General features: G+C 49.5%; 4 protein-coding genes across 4 annotated transcripts; 2 read left to right on the top strand and 2 right to left on the bottom strand.

Moving 5' to 3' along the window:
• Positions 1-2: 2 nt before the first annotated feature.
• Positions 3-1,338, bottom strand: PSV08DRAFT_304809 (pyrroline-5-carboxylate reductase dimerization-domain-containing protein). Its single transcript, XM_014223330.2, has 2 exons — positions 1,243-1,338; positions 3-1,001 (listed from the first exon to the last, which is right to left on the bottom strand). Exons 1-2 carry the CDS (start codon positions 1,292-1,294, stop codon positions 100-102), a joined length of 954 nt encoding a protein of 317 aa, XP_014078805.1. The 5' UTR covers positions 1,295-1,338; the 3' UTR covers positions 3-99.
• A 134-nt stretch (positions 1,339-1,472) lies between these two features.
• PSV08DRAFT_45815 (CTD kinase subunit gamma CTK3-domain-containing protein) lies at positions 1,473-2,490 on the top strand. The gene has a single exon (XM_014223329.2). It carries the CDS (start codon positions 1,599-1,601, stop codon positions 2,310-2,312), a length of 714 nt encoding a protein of 237 aa, XP_014078804.1. The 5' UTR covers positions 1,473-1,598; the 3' UTR covers positions 2,313-2,490.
• A 14-nt stretch (positions 2,491-2,504) lies between these two features.
• On the bottom strand, positions 2,505-3,471 carry PSV08DRAFT_304796 (mitochondrial 54S ribosomal protein bL12m). Its single transcript, XM_014223328.2, has 2 exons — positions 3,212-3,471; positions 2,505-3,005 (listed from the first exon to the last, which is right to left on the bottom strand). Exons 1-2 carry the CDS (start codon positions 3,425-3,427, stop codon positions 2,670-2,672), a joined length of 552 nt encoding a protein of 183 aa, XP_014078803.1. The 5' UTR covers positions 3,428-3,471; the 3' UTR covers positions 2,505-2,669.
• A 230-nt stretch (positions 3,472-3,701) lies between these two features.
• Positions 3,702-18,579, top strand: PSV08DRAFT_224781 (uncharacterized protein; the record flags this gene model as incomplete). Its single annotated transcript, XM_066092193.1, has 2 exons — positions 3,702-12,226; positions 12,290-18,579. The coding sequence occupies 2 exons, from the start codon at positions 3,702-3,704 to the stop codon at positions 18,357-18,359; spliced, it is 14,595 nt and encodes a 4,864-aa protein (XP_065949040.1). The 3' UTR covers positions 18,360-18,579.
• Between the last annotated feature and the right edge of the window lie 91 nt (positions 18,580-18,670).

Here is an 18,670-nt window from a genome sequence, read left to right as displayed (position 1 = left end):
GAAAATCTCCTCAAAGGAAAGAATTGAAAGTTTTTTTGGATTGGTTCGTGGTATCATTTACTAAGTTGTGTGTCTATGGGATTGCATATATATATATATTTACCGCCTGTGGTTTACGAATTCCTTTTGCTCACCACCCAGTCTTGAGGCTACGACAGTGGCTTCCCGGATGGCCTTTGCAACCGAGCCTCTGACACCATCTTCCTCGAGCGACATCAGACCGCCGATTGTGCAGCCGCCTGGCGTCGAGACCTTGTCTTTCAGCACAGCTGGATGCTCACCGTTCAGCACCAAGCCCGTGGTTCCTCTCATAGTCTGGGCAGCCATCATCTGTGCCTCCGCCCTCGGCAGCCCCATGGCCACAGCACCATCCGCCGCGGCCTCGAGCATCAACGCAAAGAACGCAGGTCCAGACCCGCATAGTGCAGTTGCAACATCCATGTTTGCAGGTGGCAGCGTCGTAACGCGACCAATGGAGCTGAATACGAATTCCACAAGCTTAGCCTGCGCCTCGCTGAGCGGCGGATCAGAAGTCTGAATCACAGACATGGATTCACCGACAAACGACGCCGTGTTGGGCATTACGCGGACGACTCTGCATGGGCTATCCGCCTTCTCAGGACCATCTGGGTACAAGAAGGCTTCGATTTGTTCGCGCGTTACACCTGCCAATATGCTGACTAGGACTTTGCCCTTGAGCGCATCCCTCATGCCTTCCTCACCCAGAATCGTCTTGAAGCCGTGCGGCTTGCAGCTCAGCAGTACAATGTCTGCTTGCTGGACACCTTTGAGGTTCTCGTTCGTGAGGGTTTGCAGGGGGAAGTTGTAGTGGCCGAGGGCTTTGCGGACGTTTTGTTCGGCGGGGGCCCATTGGTCGCAGGCGACGAAGTTGGAGAGGTTGGGGACGTCTTTTGGGGCTGAGGAGGGATCGATGGTGGCTTTTGTGCGGGCAGAGGCGAGGGAGGACATTACGCCGCCCATGATTGCTATGCCCATTGTTCCTGGAGTGGTGGTTAGTCATGGGTCTTTGATGGTGAGGTCGATGTGTTGTGTAGTTGGCAATGCTGAATTGTTTGTTGAAGAGTTTTGAAGGGTTGAGGGAGTTTCCAACAAAAAGGGAACAGGGTATTGTGTTGTGAGGCTGTGGCTACAAACTTCTTGACACGGTCGTATGGCCAGTCATTTATCTTGCAAGAGTGATGCGGGGCGAAGAAAGATGTATGTGGTGGAATTACAACATACCTGAACCGAGAACGGTCAATGTCAAAGGCTTGGATTCCTGAGTGCTCGCCATCTTGAATTCTCTTGTTTGAATATGTTTCTTAAGTGGTGTTGAGTGAATACAAAAGGAAGTGCTGACTGGGGAATTCAGCGCGAGATCGGCGACTTTTCCCCACGTTAAATGCACCTTAAGCTATGACCACCAAGCCGACGATATGCGCGTTGCTGTTGCGGAAACTCTCCACTTCAACAAACACCAGACGATAGTCTACTGGCCTACTGCTGATTCACCGTTAACGCCACCCTCCGGATTCCGCTCATAGACCCTATATCTGAATTTGTCTTCGGACACTCGTCAGTCAAACAGCTTGCCCACCATGGCCGATCCTTTCGAAGTCCGCCAACGCTTCACAACGCTACTCTCACACCTGAGCGCATCCCACACATCGCTTCAAAAAGCTGCTTTATACGCGCTGAAAAACCGCGAAATGGACGAAGACTTGCATTCCTGTATCCTGGAGCAGCTCGAGCGCAACAACATGAACATACGCGCAAACATCATGTTCTTCATTGAATGTCTCTGCGAATACGCGGTCAAGGAAAACAACGCAGGAGACAGCAGTGCAATGGGCTATGTACGCATGCTACAGCGCGACATTCTTGCCGTCGTCGAGTGTGTCGTGGGTGAAGAAGGCGCAAACATCCGTGTTGTGCGCAAGGTCCTCAAGACGTTGGAGAATCTGAATATCCTCCTGCGAGAAACAGTACAGGAACTCGAGGCTGTGCTCAAGTCAAGAGAAGTGGCGCACCCGTTCATGGCGATGGATATTGGAGGTGAGGGCAAAGATAGCCCCGCGGCTGGCACTGGCAAAAATGGGGGGCAACGCATGGATAAGCGCCAGATCGAGCAGAGAATCGAGGAGGATAGGGAACGGCATAAGAGACTGAGAGAGAGTATCTGGGCTGTTCCCGGAGATGGCTTTGAAGAGTTCGAGAAGCTGTGGGAGGAGGCGAGTGATGTTAATGAAGATGACTATGTCACTGCGCGGGAAGACGCGGAGGAGAGGCGAAAAGTCATTGCATATGGGTAAGATGCAGACAGTGACGGGGAGGATCCATTCAAAAAAGTGAGATACACTGGTGGAAACGACAGGGAAGAGTAAGTGCACGAAACTCCCGTGAATTAGAGTTGTAGTGGATAATTGGGTGAGTGACTGGAAGGCGTTTATTGGCCAGATGCGGGACTTCATCACAGCATAGTACAGGCGTTAAGGTGGAGAGATACCAAGGGCTGTCTCATGACGCCCAATTGTTATTGGAGTTTTGAGGTATTCCGAATACATCTACGATCATTCCAAACATATCTGTACACGCCCGTTGTGCAATGCTATGATACAGTGTCCGTCTCTTGTCCCAAACCATCATCCTTTCCTTCCAGATGTATTCTTCTACTCCAGGACAACAGTGGCGCCGAGTGCCTTGAGCGTCTCGACAATCTTCTCTGCCTCTTCCTTAGGGACACCCTCCTTCATCACCTTTGGTGCGCTCTCGACAAACTTCTTGCTGTCGACCAGACTGAGACCAAGCATGGCCTTGACTTCCTTGATCACCTTGGGTTTTGCGGCCGGATCAAACTTCTCAAGCTTGAGGTTGAAGAGCGTCTTTTCTTGGGCAGCGGGGGCGGCTTCCTCCTCCTCGGCGGGGGCAGCTGCAGCGGCGGGTCCAGCACTTCCTGGGCCAGCAACGAAGCCACCCATAGGCATGTCGGGGATATTTAGGCGAGTCTGTGGGTGGTGTCAGCGCGGTGATAGAGCAATTGTGATATTGAAGTAAGCAATTGAACAATCAATCCCAGCTGTGCATAGTCTGACCGTCTCTTTCACGCAATATTTTTCCTCTCCTCAAACGCCTGTGTTTGTTTGAAGAAGTAATATGATGTTCCACAAGCCTTCAATTGATATTCCCTGCCCGATTCGCCTCTTCTCCGTACCTTTAGTGTTGACACGAGATCCGCAGTCTCCAACAGAGTCAATTGACTAATCTGGTCGACAATGGTCGCAATCTTGGGGTTTGTGGGCGCAGCCGCATCCGATTGCCATCTCCGCTGTATCCTCTGCTGTGTGGCTCCAATCGTCGGTCGTACATATGCGGTCTGCTTAGCGGTGCAGATACAGCGCCTGAGCGCGCGGGATGCTGGTGCTGCCATTGTGTGCTGCTGAGGAACGCAAGGATCGATGATAGGTGAACGTCGCACTGTAGTCGTCTTGCCATCATGAGATTTTGCGGAGCGGATTACGACGAATTGGGCTAGCGCCTTGGCGCGATCAGAGACCCGCAAAAAAGTTAGAGAACTTCCAGACACACGCGTGCTGCTTGCTCAACACCACTTTTTCTGTCCTATTGAAGCGTCAAAACTATGGGTAGGCGCACCGACAGTCCCTACAGACATGGACAGAACGAAATTATGCAACACCGGTAAAATGGTAAACATTACTGCGCTTGCCACGGAAGCGCTGAAGCCTGCTTCGACGGACGATATTCTCGTTCAACATGGTGGATTATTATTCACAGAGCTGTGTGCGCGCTGGATCCAGTCTGGTGCCGACACAGAAGCCAAGGTGGCGGCTTTTGGACGAATTCTAGCACTTGCGCCTCACCTTGCCGAGCACGTGGAACGATTTTTGGACAATAATTCGAATTCGTCCATAATTGGCCCTCAGGATGCAAAGTTTTCACAAGCGCAGACGCTCACTTTGCGCGATTCAGATTTGGTCGAAGTGCTGCTTGGAACTTTTCGACTTCTCAGCTATGACTGCAAGACTTTCTCTCACTATGTACGGCCCCGTATTGTGGAGAGTCTATTTCGCCACCAAGATCGAGTTGTACGGTATTTGGCTGTACGGTTATTTTGCTTGTATGTTCATGCGGCAGATTATGCAACACAAGAGAGGGTTAAGAGGATAGTTGGAGACGGAGATATCGACGGACTCTGGGAAGGACGTCAAATCGATTACCGGTTCCTATCATTATGGGAAGAAAAGAGATGGAAAAATTTGCAATTGAATATGGATGGGCAAAATGAGAGCGTCACCGAGCATTCTGTGTCTACAGATCAGGAGCTGTCGCCTTACACGGTCAATGTCAGTGGCGTCCTTTTGCCCCGGCTAGATGGACATCCCTCGCAGGAAATGCCTTCTGAGCTTGTATCCACAGTCACCACAGAAGCCAATCTAAAGGATATCGCCCATGGTCTCCTCCATTCAAGTCCGATTCTACTCACTGGTCTTGCCGGGTCTGGAAAAACTCTCCTTACCCGTCACTTTGCTTGGCAGTTGAATAAGCTGGAAAATATGGTTACCCTCCATCTTAACGAGCAAAGTGATGCGAAACTTTTGATTGGCATGTACACTACCGGTACAAAACCGGGGACGTTCAGTTGGCGGGCGGGTGTTTTGACCACAGCTGTTCGAGAGGGGAGATGGATCTTCATTGAAGACTTGGATCGAGCTCCAAACGAGGTCATCAGTACGCTTTTGCCGCTGATAGAGCGCGGTGAACTGCTCATTCCTAGCCGAGGAGAAACCATACGAGCGGCACGAGGATTTCGCATTATTGCGACGATGCGGAGTACTCTTAATCCACGAGGCCAGGAGATCGTGCCCCGTCAAAACATGATAGGCCATCGATTTTGGAAATTCATCACAGTTCGAATGCCCCAATTGGATGAGTTCAGACACATCATACACGAAAAGTACCCGATATTGCAGAAGCATCTGCCCGGTATTATGCAAGTCTATGCTCGACTTCTCAACCTCTACTCAGACGCAAAATTCTCATCTGAGAACGGAACTTCCCTTCGCGCCTTGACTCCAAGAGACCTTCTGAAGTGGTGCGATCGGATATCCATACTGCTCGCCCAAGCTACGTTTAGCGACGCGCAGAAAGATGACATCTTCATGGAGGCTTTTGATTGCTTTGCAGGAAGCCTACGTAGCGAAGTAGCTCGTCAGATGGTAATGGACTGCGTGGCTGAAGAGTTGCATATCGATCCACAGCGGCGCGATCATCTACTGAGAAACCGGGAGGTTAAACTGCATCTGCCCTCGAAGACGACATCTTCTGGTACCATTCAAATAGGCCGTGCCAGGTTATCCAAGCATAGATCATCCAAAAAGACGGGTACAGGACGGCCATTCTCCACTAACGACTACACTTTGAGATTGTTGGAAAAGGTCGCTGTAGCAGTTGATCGTCAAGAGCCACTTCTTCTCGTTGGTGAGACTGGTACTGGAAAGACAACCTGTATCCAGTATCTAGCAGAGCAGCTTGGACGTAAGCTTGTGGCGTTCAACTTGTCTCAGCAAAGTGAAAGCGGAGACCTGCTTGGTGGCTTTAAGCCGGTGAATGTCCGCAGTCTCGTGATCCCGCTCAAGGATGAGTTTGATGAGATCTTCGACACCACTTTTTCGAGGAAGAAGAACTTACGGTTTCTAGAGATGCTAGGCAAACGTGTAGCGAAGGGCGAATGGAATCGCGTTTGCGCACTTTGGCGCGAGGCATTGAAGATGGTTGATGCAGCCAGAAGAAAGCACGAGTCGCACACTTCATCCCCGGATCCTGAAGGAGGCCAGCCTAAGAAGAAGCGGAAGACCGATACTTTGCCGGCAAACTTCCCCACTGCGCGATGGGAAAAGTTCGCAGCTGATCTACAAAATCTCGAGGCTCAGCTCGCTAGTGGCTCCGAAGCATTCGCATTCTCATTCCTGGAGGGTAACATCGTAAAGGCAGTGAGAAATGGCGACTGGGTGCTTCTCGACGAAATCAATTTGGCATCTTCAGACACTCTGGAAGCGCTGACGGATCTCTTGGGCGGCGGTCCGGATGGTAATCCGTCCATTCTTCTGACCGAGACCGGCAATGTTGAGCGAGTAGTCGCGCATCCGAACTTCAGGGTGTTCGCGGCTATGAACCCTGCAACAGACGTAGGCAAGAAAGATCTACCTCCAGGCATCCGGTCGAGATTCACCGAGCTATACGTTGAGAGTCCAGACAGTGACGAGAAGAGTTTACGCAACATTGTAGAGAAGTATCTAGGTGGCGATGGCACCGATCCAGCAATCGTCCGGGTTGCGCGGGATGTTACCAGTCTATACCTTGAGATTCAGAGGCATGCCAAAGCAAACATGCTTGTAGATGGTGCAGACCAGAAAGCTCATTTCAGTTTGCGAACTCTAACACGAACCCTGTCATACGCCCGAGACATCTCGCCACTATGCAGTATCCGACGAGCGCTGTACGAAGGATTCCATATGAGTTTCTTAACATTCTTAGGCAAAGCTTCAGAGGATTTGGTCGCCCCTCTTATTACCAAGTATCTGTTCCCTCAGAAAGCATCAATGAAGGCTGAACTCGGCAAGCCACTCCAACAACCGTCAGATGGCCGAGGGTATGTGAAACAGGGCCATTACTGGCTTCGTCAAGGCGTACATCAAGTCGAAGAACAATCTCATTACATCATCACACCATTTGTGCAGCGAAACATGAACAATCTGATTCGAGCGGCCTCGACACGGAAGTATCCAGTACTGATACAAGGCCCTACCTCTTCAGGTAAAACAAGTATGATCGAATACTTGGCCAAAAGGTCTGGCAACAAGTTTGTTCGCATCAACAATCACGAGCATACCGACCTCCAGGAATACCTTGGTTCTTACATTTCTGGAGCCGATGGTAAGCTCATTTTCCAGGAGGGCATCCTTGTACGAGCTTTACGGGAGGGTCACTGGATCGTGCTCGACGAACTTAATTTGGCACCTACGGATGTTCTCGAGGCACTGAATCGTCTTCTTGATGACAATCGGGAGCTGTTGATTCCAGAAACGCAGGAAATCATTCGGCCCCACGAAGACTTCATGTTGTTCGCAACGCAAAATCCAGCAGGTCTTTACGGTGGACGTAAGGTGTTATCACGCGCTTTCCGTAACCGTTTTCTGGAATTGCATTTCGACGACATACCGGTGGAAGAACTTACTGAAATCTTGCATCGCCGTACCATGATTCCTGAGACATGGTGCAAGCGCATCGTCAAAGTTTACCGAGAACTGTCCACCCTGCGTCAAGAGAATCGTATCTTTGAGCAAAAGAGTTTCGCAACCCTTCGAGACTTGTTCAGATGGGCTCAGAGAAAAGCAGACACAATCCAAGACCTTGCGAACAACGGATACATGCTGCTTGCTGAACGCGTGCGCAAAGAAGAAGAACGGGTCGCAGTCAAGAAGATTTTGGAGACTGTGATGAGCGAGAGGGGGCCTAGAGTGACAATTGACGAAGACCAGCTATTCAGTGTGGATAGCCTGTCAAATATCGAAGGCCTCGGCAAAGGAGTCTCGACTGCCAACAGCAATGTGGTGTGGACTCGCGCGATGCGCAGGCTGTCCGTTCTTGTTGCTTATGCGCTTCGCAACAAGGAGCCGGTCTTGCTCATCGGAGAAACGGGATGTGGAAAGACGACAGTCTGTCAGCTACTCGCAGATCAGTTCAACAACCAGCTTCACGTTGTTAACGCTCACCAAAACACTGAGACAGGTGACTTGATTGGTGCTCAACGACCTATCAGAAATCGAGCTGCCATCGAAGAATCGGTCAAGGAGAAAGTGTTGGAGAGCCTTTCCAACGTTCCCAGCGAGAGCCTCCAACAGGACCCACGCTCATTGGGATACGAGGACCTGTTGTCGCTATATGACAGTGTTGTAAAGAGTTTCCCTGATTCGATACCGGCTGAGATTCGAAACGATATACAAGTCCACCGAGTTAAAGCCGGAGCATTGTTCGAATGGTCAGATGGTAGCTTAGTGCATGCGATGAAGCAAGGCCACTACTTCCTTCTCGATGAGATTTCGTTGGCTGACGATTCTGTTCTTGAACGCTTGAACAGTGTTTTGGAGCCATCTCGCACAATCCTACTTGCCGAGAAGGGGCCTATAGACTCTTTGATCACAGCTAACGACGGCTTCCAATTCCTTGCGACCATGAACCCAGGTGGGGATTATGGCAAGAAAGAGCTCTCACCGGCACTTCGCAACCGTTTTACTGAGATCTGGGTTCCGGCAATGTCTGACCTTGATGACATTTTAGAAATTGTACGATCAAAGCTGAAGTCGGAACTTGTGAACCATGCTGGTGTCATTGTATCGTTCTCGCAATGGTTCAACGACAAGTACAATACCTCGGTTGCTTCCTCCATATCAATTCGTGATACTCTGGCATGGGTATCGTTTGTGAATAACTCTGCCCATCACAACCCGGTTTTCAGCATTGTACATGGTGCTGCGATGGTTTTTATCGATACCCTTGGTGCTAATCCTGCAGGACTTCTGGCCATATCCGCATCAACAATCAATGCGGAGAAAAAAGCATGCCTCGATCATCTTAGCAAACTACTGGGGATGGATGTCACGCCCATGTACTATGGTCCTATCGACATTGTGAACACGGACGAAGTCTTCCAACTAGGTGCCTTCTCGATTCCAAAGTTCTCGTTAGCATCGTCGGAAGCATCTACTTTTGCGCTCGAAGCTCCAACGACACAGTCTAATGCGATGCGCGTCGTCCGCGCACTCCAATTACCGAAGCCAATATTACTTGAAGGAAATCCCGGTGTGGGTAAGACTACACTCGTGACCGCTCTTGCGAAAGCTATTGGTAAGCCATTGACACGACTCAATTTGTCTGAACAGACAGATTTGATGGATCTCTTTGGTTCCGACGTGCCCGTAGAGGGCGGAGCTGCTGGAACATTCGCCTGGCGCGATGCACCTTTCCTCAAAGCCATGAAGAGTGGCGATTGGGTCTTACTTGATGAAATGAATCTGGCATCTCAGTCAGTACTTGAAGGTCTCAATGCTGTACTTGACCATCGTGGTGAGGTATACATCTCTGAGTTGGACCAGACATTCCACAAGCATCCGGATTTCAGGGTCTTCGCAGCACAGAATCCTCATCACCAAGGTGGTGGCCGCAAAGGTCTACCTGCTTCTTTCGTCAACCGATTCACAGTAGTATATGCAGATGTCTTCCGACCAGAGGACCTGATCCTCATCTGCGAAAAGATCTTCCCATCCATCGAGAAGCAAGAAGTCACCAAACTAATCCGCTTCGTAGCTGAGTTGGACGAGCAAGTAGTCAATCGTCGCGCTTTTGGAAATCTTGGCGCCCCGTGGGAGTTCAATTTACGAGATACGCTGCGCTGGCTTCAGCTCCTAGCCAAGACTGACTTTCCCGGGTCAGCACGAGACTTCCTTGACGTTATCTTTGTGCAAAGATTTCGAGCGGAAAACGACCGCAATCGACTGCTCAAGCTGTTTGAAAGCCAATATGGTGCTCATGACTCTCGAATGAGCCTCTTCCACAACTTGAGTCCGAGCGCCATTCAGATAGGCCTCGGTCTGCTTCCTCGAGATGCCGCTATCACCCGTTCAGATGCCGTGTCGCCACTTTATGTTTCTCAGCTCGGACCCATGGAAGCTCTCGTGGTCAGTGTCAAGCAAAATTGGCCAGTCATTATCGTTGGTCCGCCAGGCTCAGGCAAAACTGCCATGATTAACCAGCTAGCAAGTTATGTTGGCACTGAACTTGTCACTTTTTCCATGAATGCAGATGTAGATGCAATGGATCTTGTTGGTGGATATGAGCAGGTCGACCCTATGCGAGAAGTACATCAATGCCTTCAGAAGGTCGAGACAATGGTCCGGAGACACATTGCAGCTTCTGAGCATCCTCAATTAGCCTACATCGAACTATTGGAATTCATCCAAGCAGGTTCTGTAACGCGTCTCACTGAAAATTTGCGTCCAATCCTCGACCTCCTTTCAATTATCGATGTTGAAGGAGCTGTGCTAGCTCAAAACTTACAAAGCTCACTTCAGGCTTCAAGTGAGCAAATTGATGGCGCCCGTTTCCAATGGGTTGATGGTATTCTCATTCGAGCACTTGAGCAAGGTAAATGGCTGGTCCTTGACAACGCGAATCTCTGCTCAAGTGCTGTTCTCGATCGGCTGAACTCTTTGCTGGAACCGAACGGCTATCTTTCTATAAACGAACATTCAACTTCCGACGGGGAGGCGCGCATAGTGCGACCACACCCCAAATTTCGCATTTTCTTGACCATGGATCCAAAGTACGGGGAACTTTCCAGAGCTATGCGTAACAGAGCAGTTGAGATATGTCTGCTTGAGCCAGATCAAGATAAGAAGGTTGTGCATAGACCGGTCATACAATACGCCCTCGACTCAACTAGCTATCGCTTTCGCGGCTTTCAAAATCACCAGGACCACCTTTCCATCACTCTGCAGCGGTGTTTCGAGAGTTTGACTGTGCAAGATAACGAATTGCTAAAGAGCTTCACAAGCCAAGTTCGGCAAGGGCTCGTGTCTAATGTATCAAGCCAAACTAATGGCGTTGCCAGTAACAATGACATGCAATTGGACCTTGCTAAGCCGACAGCTCTACTGGAAGATAAAGTTTCACATATTGTGAATTTCCTTACAGGTACATGGGGGCCGCGTTCACAGCCGCTATCCGGACGACTTGCGACTGGCACACTAGTGCAACTACTTCCGTTCCATCCTTTGCTGAACGAGCTCTTTGTCAGTCAAACGGAAGCATCCAAGACCTTCAGCATAACTAGTGCGTCGATTTACGAAGTCATGCTTGACCTGTACAACATGCAGAAAGCTGTTCAAGAACTACCATCTGCACGATTTGAACGGCGAAAGGAAAAGCAAAAGCTGCCTGCTTTTCTGCATGCTTATTGCCAAGGGCTGATAAAATTCATCGATGGATTCTGGAGAGCACTCCAAGAAGACCAGCAGGCTGATCTCGCATTCCTCAAACCACTGAGGAGAATGTTTTGGGCCTTCCATGAACTTGCCACTGCTCCAACCTTCGATCGCGCAACGTTCCAGACATATCTCAAGATGTTAGCGTCTGCGATTCCCAAATCCGACTCATCACTACCTCTTGTTCAGACACTCTCCGCAACTCTCTACAAACAGGTTGGTACCTTTGGGGCCGATGTCCAGTTGACAACGGGGTTAGGTATGGAACGCATCTGGCGTGTGTTCAAGCCATCGACACCCAGGAATCAGCAACAGTTGGCAGCTATTCTTGAGCTAGAGGCTTTGGCTGATAGATTTGATGCTATCATGTGGCAGTCAACTCTTCGTGTAGATGAAATGATTCAGATACGCGAACGTATCGCCAGTTCCCTGGATCTAGTTCGAAGAGATCAAGCGGATGCTCGGGAGCTCGTCACCGCACTCAATGCCGCAATCCAAGAGCTCGAACAAGGTATTGGAGAAGATAGCATGCTCATCACACCCTACTTTGAGGAAGAGTTCGAAGGTCTATGCCAGTTCTTGGATGTCGCGTGTCAAGACGAGTCTGCCATGCAAGACGTACTTCCCACAGCTGTTGTCATAGCCACACGAGCCAAGTCATCTCTCTTTGCCCGAAGGCCGACAAAATTCTCCCACGAGATTTCTGGAAATTCTCAGGCTGCATCGGAGCAATTTGCGAAATCCTACCGCTACCTGGGCCTCACGCGCCAAACAGCAAATGCGTTAGTAATCCATGACCGATTCCATACGTCAGTTATTGGAAAACTCTATAGAGCAGACGATGTGAAGCTCGCGCAGCTTGATCGTTTTGAGATCGAACTTCAAGTGCTATCGCAGCAGATGGCATTGGATGCGAATCGCATCACTAACGGCCAGAGCAACGCCCTGAGGAGTCTTTATACCAAAATCTACAACCAGCTTATCGTATCTCATTCCGATGAAGTCCTGCAAATTATAGACCAAAGCCGGATAGAGTTCTTCCCCGACACAAATATCCAAGAGACATATCGATCAACTCTGGAGCACGGTATAGAATTCTACTTCAAAGCTTCTGCTTCTGCTGTAGACGCAGCTGCTTGGGTACAGCTGGGTTTGTTCGGTCTCCAGTTGTACGTACCTAATTATCCACATGATCCTGCCCTACGACCGACGATCGAGCGAAACATGTTCAGCATTGAGAAGGACACTCTGTTGAACGCATTGGGTGCATTGAGACAATTCCAGATCGATTTCACTGGCCAAGATACTAGCCTTCATATCCAGCAGATCGAGGAGACTATCAACAACATGGGCGAAGAACCACCAGTACCAGCAATTGTCCGCCCTGCTGTATCCGAGCTTGACAGCCTGCAAGGAGAATTGACAAACCTGCTCAGTACTATACAGCCTCTCCTTAATCGTTCCATGTCCGTAGGAGAAGCTGTTTGCGACCAAACGCTGCAGCAAAATCTCATTCGAATTGTGCAGCGCCTGACTGAAGGTTATCGAGCGTACGACGACATCACAGACACTGTAGTCGGGTTCCTTGTATGCCTTCAGATCGGTCTCATACTCGGCCAGATGGAAAAAGAGAGGACATCTCACAGTGCTACTGGAAACAGCATTTCCTATATCGCATCGAGAACCCCTTTCTTTGGGCAGTCGCAGCCTTTGGAAAAGCCAGAGTTGCTTTTGCGGACTATGGAGGCAGGTTTGGGTCAGTCGAACCACGTTGTAGACTTGAGGTGGCACACTTTACACTCAATGGTCTTCCTCAAGAGTACAGATCCTCAAACGTTGGGTCTCCCCATAGCCAGGAATCTACTGCATGATCTGTTCGCTAGTCTGTACGGCGATTGGAAGACCAAACTTCTTCACGATCAAGAGCAAGAAGCTAAGAATTCGAGTCTATACACGTACCGAGGGCTAGACGATGACACAGAGGAGAATGATCCAACTCTCTTTCCCGACTACGAGGCAGAGCAAGAATCATACGACAAGCAGCCTATGTTGCCATCGAATTCTCGAGACTATGCCATTCGACTTGCTGATATTCATTCCGAAATTTTTGTCAATAGTAGAAACGCTTCAGACTCCACAAAAACATTGCTAGAGTGGTGCGCTGCTGAACTCAACCGTATTTCAGATGGCAGAGGCCACGGTAGTAAGCACGAAGATGCACTCCCGGCTATCTACCTCGCTCTGGACAAGAAGGTCAATGCTCTGTCTTCAAGTCACGCAGGAAGACATTACAACTTCTACTTCGATTCCAACCTTTTCGAGGCGAAGCGATTCATCACGCTCATACATCGCATCCAGTCTCGTTATCGTCAGATTCGGAATGTATGGCCAGAGCACGCCACACTCTCAGACGTTCTACGCACGTGCGACGAAGCTCTCGAATTCCGACATGTCGATCCCGTGGCCAAGTTCATTACCAAAGCCGAAAAACTCCATGCTTACATGCATGAATGGCAGACTGTCGCTAGTAAAGAGTACAGTGCTGCTGGCCTGTATGATGATCTGATCAAATTACTTGTCAGTTGGCGACAACTTGAGCTCACTACCTGGGCACGACTGTTCGACATGGAAGAAGAAAAGTATCGCAGTGACGCCAAGAGTTGGTTCTGCGTGGCATATGAAACGATCATTGCTGCTTCGGAAAGCACCAGTGATAACAAGAGTCTTCAAGTCCATGCCAAAGAACTACTCAAGTCATTGGAGGGTTTCTTTGAGACAACTACTCTTGGCCAATTTGAACAGCGCATCAAGCTCCTACAACAACTTCGTGAGCATGCGTTTATGCGTATGCAAGACGTAGATTTGTTCCGAACTGTGTATACGTCGCTAGACAATTTCCTCGCCTACTATTCACGCCTCGAAAAGCCGGTGCATGAAATGATTGCCAAAGGCCGGCAGGACCTGGAAAAGCAGATTGCAGATGTGATCAAGCTCGCTAGCTGGAAAGACACAAACATTGAGGTGCTGAAGCAGAGTGCGAAAACGAATCACAGGAAACTCACTAAGCTAGTCCGCAAGTTCAGGGCGGTACTTAGCCAACCCGTATCCAGCATCATGAGGGCAGGCTTCCCTGATGAAACCCATCCTTTGCAGGATGTTTCCTTGATGGCAGTTAGCACAGCCGTCAACCCTGCAGCACTTGAAATCTGCGAAAGTGGTGTACCAGGATGGATGGAACGACCGGCGCGTTTTAAGAACTTGGGTGTCACTACGTCCATGATGCGCAATCTTGCTACACCGAAGGCAGATTCTGTGGATGGCGCTTCATATATTAACGAATTCATCAACGAGCTCTTGACGTCTATTGTTGAGCTTCAGAAGGCCACGCCGACCACCCTCACCGAAGAGAATAAGGCATCTGTTCAGCATCTTAAGACACAAAAACGAAAATTATATGCAGACACCATGAAGGAACTGCGGCAAATGGGTGTCAACTCTAACTTGAGTGTAGATACACTGATCAAGCAGGATGAGCTCTCAACTATTCTTTCAACGATGCCGCGAGTCAGTTGCGACCAGGATATTGGACGGGCAGCAGAGTACCATTTACACAAAGCTCTCAACATCATGCCACAAGTCCGTGCAGTCACCAGGGAGCATTCTGGCGACCTGACTCCGAACGATGTGGCAAGAAGCATTGGCTATTTGGAGGGTTTGCTGTATGCATCTCTTAGACAGCGTACAATACTATGCAGAGCTGCACAAAGCCTCGAGCAGATTCGTATTCCACTTTCCACAATTGCAGAGCTTAGCAACCCGGATCTTGGAAACATTGCTTGGGTGCACGAAGAACATCTCGAAGCTGCCTCATTTACCCAAACTCAGCTTCGATGGCTCTCTGCTATGTTGACAACCGGTACCGAAATTATCAATGCGCAGGCAAAGCTTGGAAAGACAAACGACATTGACCATGTGATCCGCCAGATGCGAGAGAAGGCCGTCAAGACCTATGAGTTTGCAGACTTGCGTCACCGACTCCCAAAGTTGCCGCCTAATCTTCAATCTGGATCTCATGAAGCTTTGAGCAAGTCCATCAATACTCACCTGGCGGATCTTCGGAACGTTTTCCAGGATTGGGATGCTGGTAGCGACATGATAAGACCAATCCTCCGGCACATCGAGCCATTCTTGTTCAGCTATCCTCCTATGGACCTTGCTCGACTTCCAGAGAACCCACACACCACACTCGATGCTCATGTAAAAGAAGTGTTCTGTTCTTTGGATCTTATTCTGGGATCAATGCAGGATATTGAAGTAGCGATGCAGACCATCCCCGCTTCAACAGACGATGCTTCTTGGCTCGTCAAGGAAGAACAAGCACTTTCTGCTGCTCTCAATTCCCTGCATGCGCTGCAAATCAGCGAAAGTCTATCATCAATACTCAATAAGATTCATCTACTCTACGAGGATGCCAATCTGAAATCTATGGCAGCTCTCCTCTCTTCTATCAAGCCAATTCTTGAGCAGTACATGGCATGTCACAAATCTATCTTGAAGCGCTTCGATTTATTGCATGCATCGACAGCGAATCTGCTGTATCGTTTGTCAAAGTCTTTCATTCAGATTGGAACGCAAGGTTTCTGTCAACCTTCAGAAAAGTCCGACGATAATCAAAAGGGTAAAGATGACAAGCTCGAGTCTGGAACCGGTCTGGGTGAGGGCGAAGGCGCCGAAGATATTTCCAAGGATATCGAAGATGACGAAGATTTGGACGAATTGGCGCAAGAACAGAAAGGCGAAAGAGAGGGCAGTATCGAGGAACAAGAAGATGCCGTTGACATGGGAGACAAGGAAATGGAGGGCGAGAGTGAACAAGTGGAGGAAAAAGAAGAAAAGGGCGATGAATCTGGCGAAGAAGGAGACGACGATGCTCAGAGCGAAGTTGGTAGTGTTGACGATCTTGGCCCTAGCGCTGTCGATGAGAAGATGTGGGATGATGGTAGTAAAGAAGAGGACGCCAAAGACAAGGAGGGCAAGGACGATGTGGGTAAAGAGGACCAGAACGAGCAGGTTGCTTCTGATCAAAAAGAAAAGGAAAAGAGCGGCGAGGACGGCGAAGAGGAGGAGAAGGACGAAAAGAAAGATGGTCAAGAGGATGAGGAAATGGAGATGGAAGGTGAAGACCAGGAAGAGAATGCTGGCGCTGGTGAGACGGAGCAGATGGACCCAAATGCAAAGGAAGAGGAGACACTGGACCTCCCTGAAGATCTTAACATGGATGGGCAAGACGACCAAGAAAAGAACGACGACGACCTTGGCGACATGGATATGGATGATGATCTCCCTGAGGACCAACCAGATCTTGAGACCGAGCCGGATCGCCCTGATACCATGGATGACGAAGTTCTCCCTGAACAGGAGGGTGAAGAAGAAAAAGAGACAACCGGCCACATGGAAGATGAAGAACAATCTGAAGGCGAACAAGAAGAGGAGGTTGACGAGCCAATGGACGATGACGCCGCTCCACTGCCGGATGATAACGTTCCAGAAGACGAAAAGCGTGAGAAAAAGGATACTGACCAGGCTGATTTGAATGCTGAGGCCGGCGCTGGCATCGACGCAAATGAAGAGGCACACAAGAACAAAAACGAACAAGCTTCTGCTAGCGCTGCGAATCAAGATGAAGGCCAAGAAGGAGATTCTGCCGAACAGCAACAAGCACCTACGACTGAAGAAGGCCAACTTGGAGAGACAACAGCCCCAGAAGCCGGTGGCCACGGTGAACAACCTGAAGAAACTCGCGAGAAGCAGTCTTTCAAAAAGCTGGGTGATGTACTAGAAAAGTGGCACAATCAGCAAAAGCAGATCCAGGATGCCAAAGAAAAGGACGAAACCCAGACACAGCAGATCGAAAAAGAGATTGATATGGCTGATGCGGACTTTGAGCATCTTGGAGAAGAAGAGCAACAAGCCGATACCCAAGCTCTGGGGACCGCGAACGAGGATCAGGCTAAGGCTTTGGACCATGATATGGCAATACCAATGAATGAGGAAGAGGAAAAGATGCCCATCCGACCTGAAGAAAACGATGATGAGTTGACGGGAGCTGACAAGGATGTTGATATGGAGGATGCTGAGCTGCAGGATGATCAAGGTCAGGATCAGGAGGCACAACAAACACAGTCCAATGCAATGGAAGGCCAGCCGCAAGCATTTGTTGGAGAGCAACGCCTATTGCCTGAACACGACGATGAGGATATGGCCGATGCTGCCTCACTCGATGACGACGTTGCGTCAACCACTTCTTCTGCCGATAACATCGAGACCCAGCTATCTCTGACACATCTTGACCCGTCTTCCATGGACCCAACATCGGCTCGCGCCCTCTGGCTCGCTCATGAGGCGTCAACGCACTCGCTTTCTCAACAGCTTACCGAACATCTCCGTCTTATTCTTGCACCCACCCTTGCTACCAAGCTTCGCGGAGACTTCAGAACTGGAAAGCGCCTCAATCTCAAGCGCATCATTCCTTACATCGCATCAGGCTACAAACGAGACAAGATTTGGCTTCGACGCAGCATGCCAAGCAAGAGAAGTTACCAAGTCATGATTGCGCTTGACAACAGTGGCAGTATGGCCGATAGCGGAGCCAGCAATCTCGCGCTCAAAACACTAACGCTCGTCACTCGCTCCCTTTCAATGTTGGAAGTTGGCGAAGTCAGTGTTGTCGGTTTCGGCGATGAAGTAAACGTAGCCCACGATTTCGACAAGCCATTTACGTCCGAAGCTGGGGTACGAGTTTTCGAACAGTTCGGCTTTGACGCCAAGAAGACAAATGTAAGAGGCTTGGTTGACAAGAGTCTGGAGTTGTTCAAAGACGCCAGACAGAAGGGCAGTAGCTCTGCGGGCGAAGACCTCTGGCAGTTGATGCTCATTGTCAGTGATGGTATCTGCGACAATCACGCCGAGATTCAACGTCTTATCCGCAAAGCCCAAGAAGAGCGTGTAATGATTGTCTTCATTATCATTGATAGTTCAGCCGCAGCTCCTTCTGTATCCGTACCAAAGTCTTCTGATGATCCCGCAGCGCAGCCGCCGGCGCCAGTCAAAGAGCAAGCGAAGACATCTATTCTAGACCTGGAATCGGTAGTCTTCACACCTGAAGGCAAGATTGTGAGGCACAAATATATGGAGCAGTTTCCGTTCAGGTATTACCTTGTCGTGAGGGATGTGAGGGAACTGCCAGGTGTACTTGCTGGGGCTTTAAGGCAATGGTTTGGAGAGGTTGCAGGAAGTGTCTAAGTGTCATGCTATCTATCGCAATACCTCGAATCTGAAGGTTGCGTAAAATCAATTCATTTTCTGGAGAAGCAGTGGTAATTAATTAGGAGTACGGAGGGTCATTTGGGGTTGTGGTACGATGATTTGCATTTTCAGGCGTTCTACTTGTTTTCAACACTTTCCTTGCGAGGCATAGTAGCAGTACGTACATTTAGCATGATATTGAAACCAGTTCAGCCTACAATATTTGGGGGCCACGCATAACGTGATACATAGTTGACCTGAGCACTTGTGTGTTGTTATCAGGCTGATTCGCTCTTGCCCCGCCTAGT

Source organism: Bipolaris maydis (genome assembly GCF_028858645.1).
Source record: "Bipolaris maydis strain C4 unplaced genomic scaffold PSV08scaffold_8, whole genome shotgun sequence".
In the NCBI taxonomy this organism is placed as follows: Eukaryota; Fungi; Ascomycota; class Dothideomycetes; order Pleosporales; family Pleosporaceae; genus Bipolaris; species Bipolaris maydis.
This window is presented reverse-complemented; position numbering and strand designations above follow the sequence as displayed.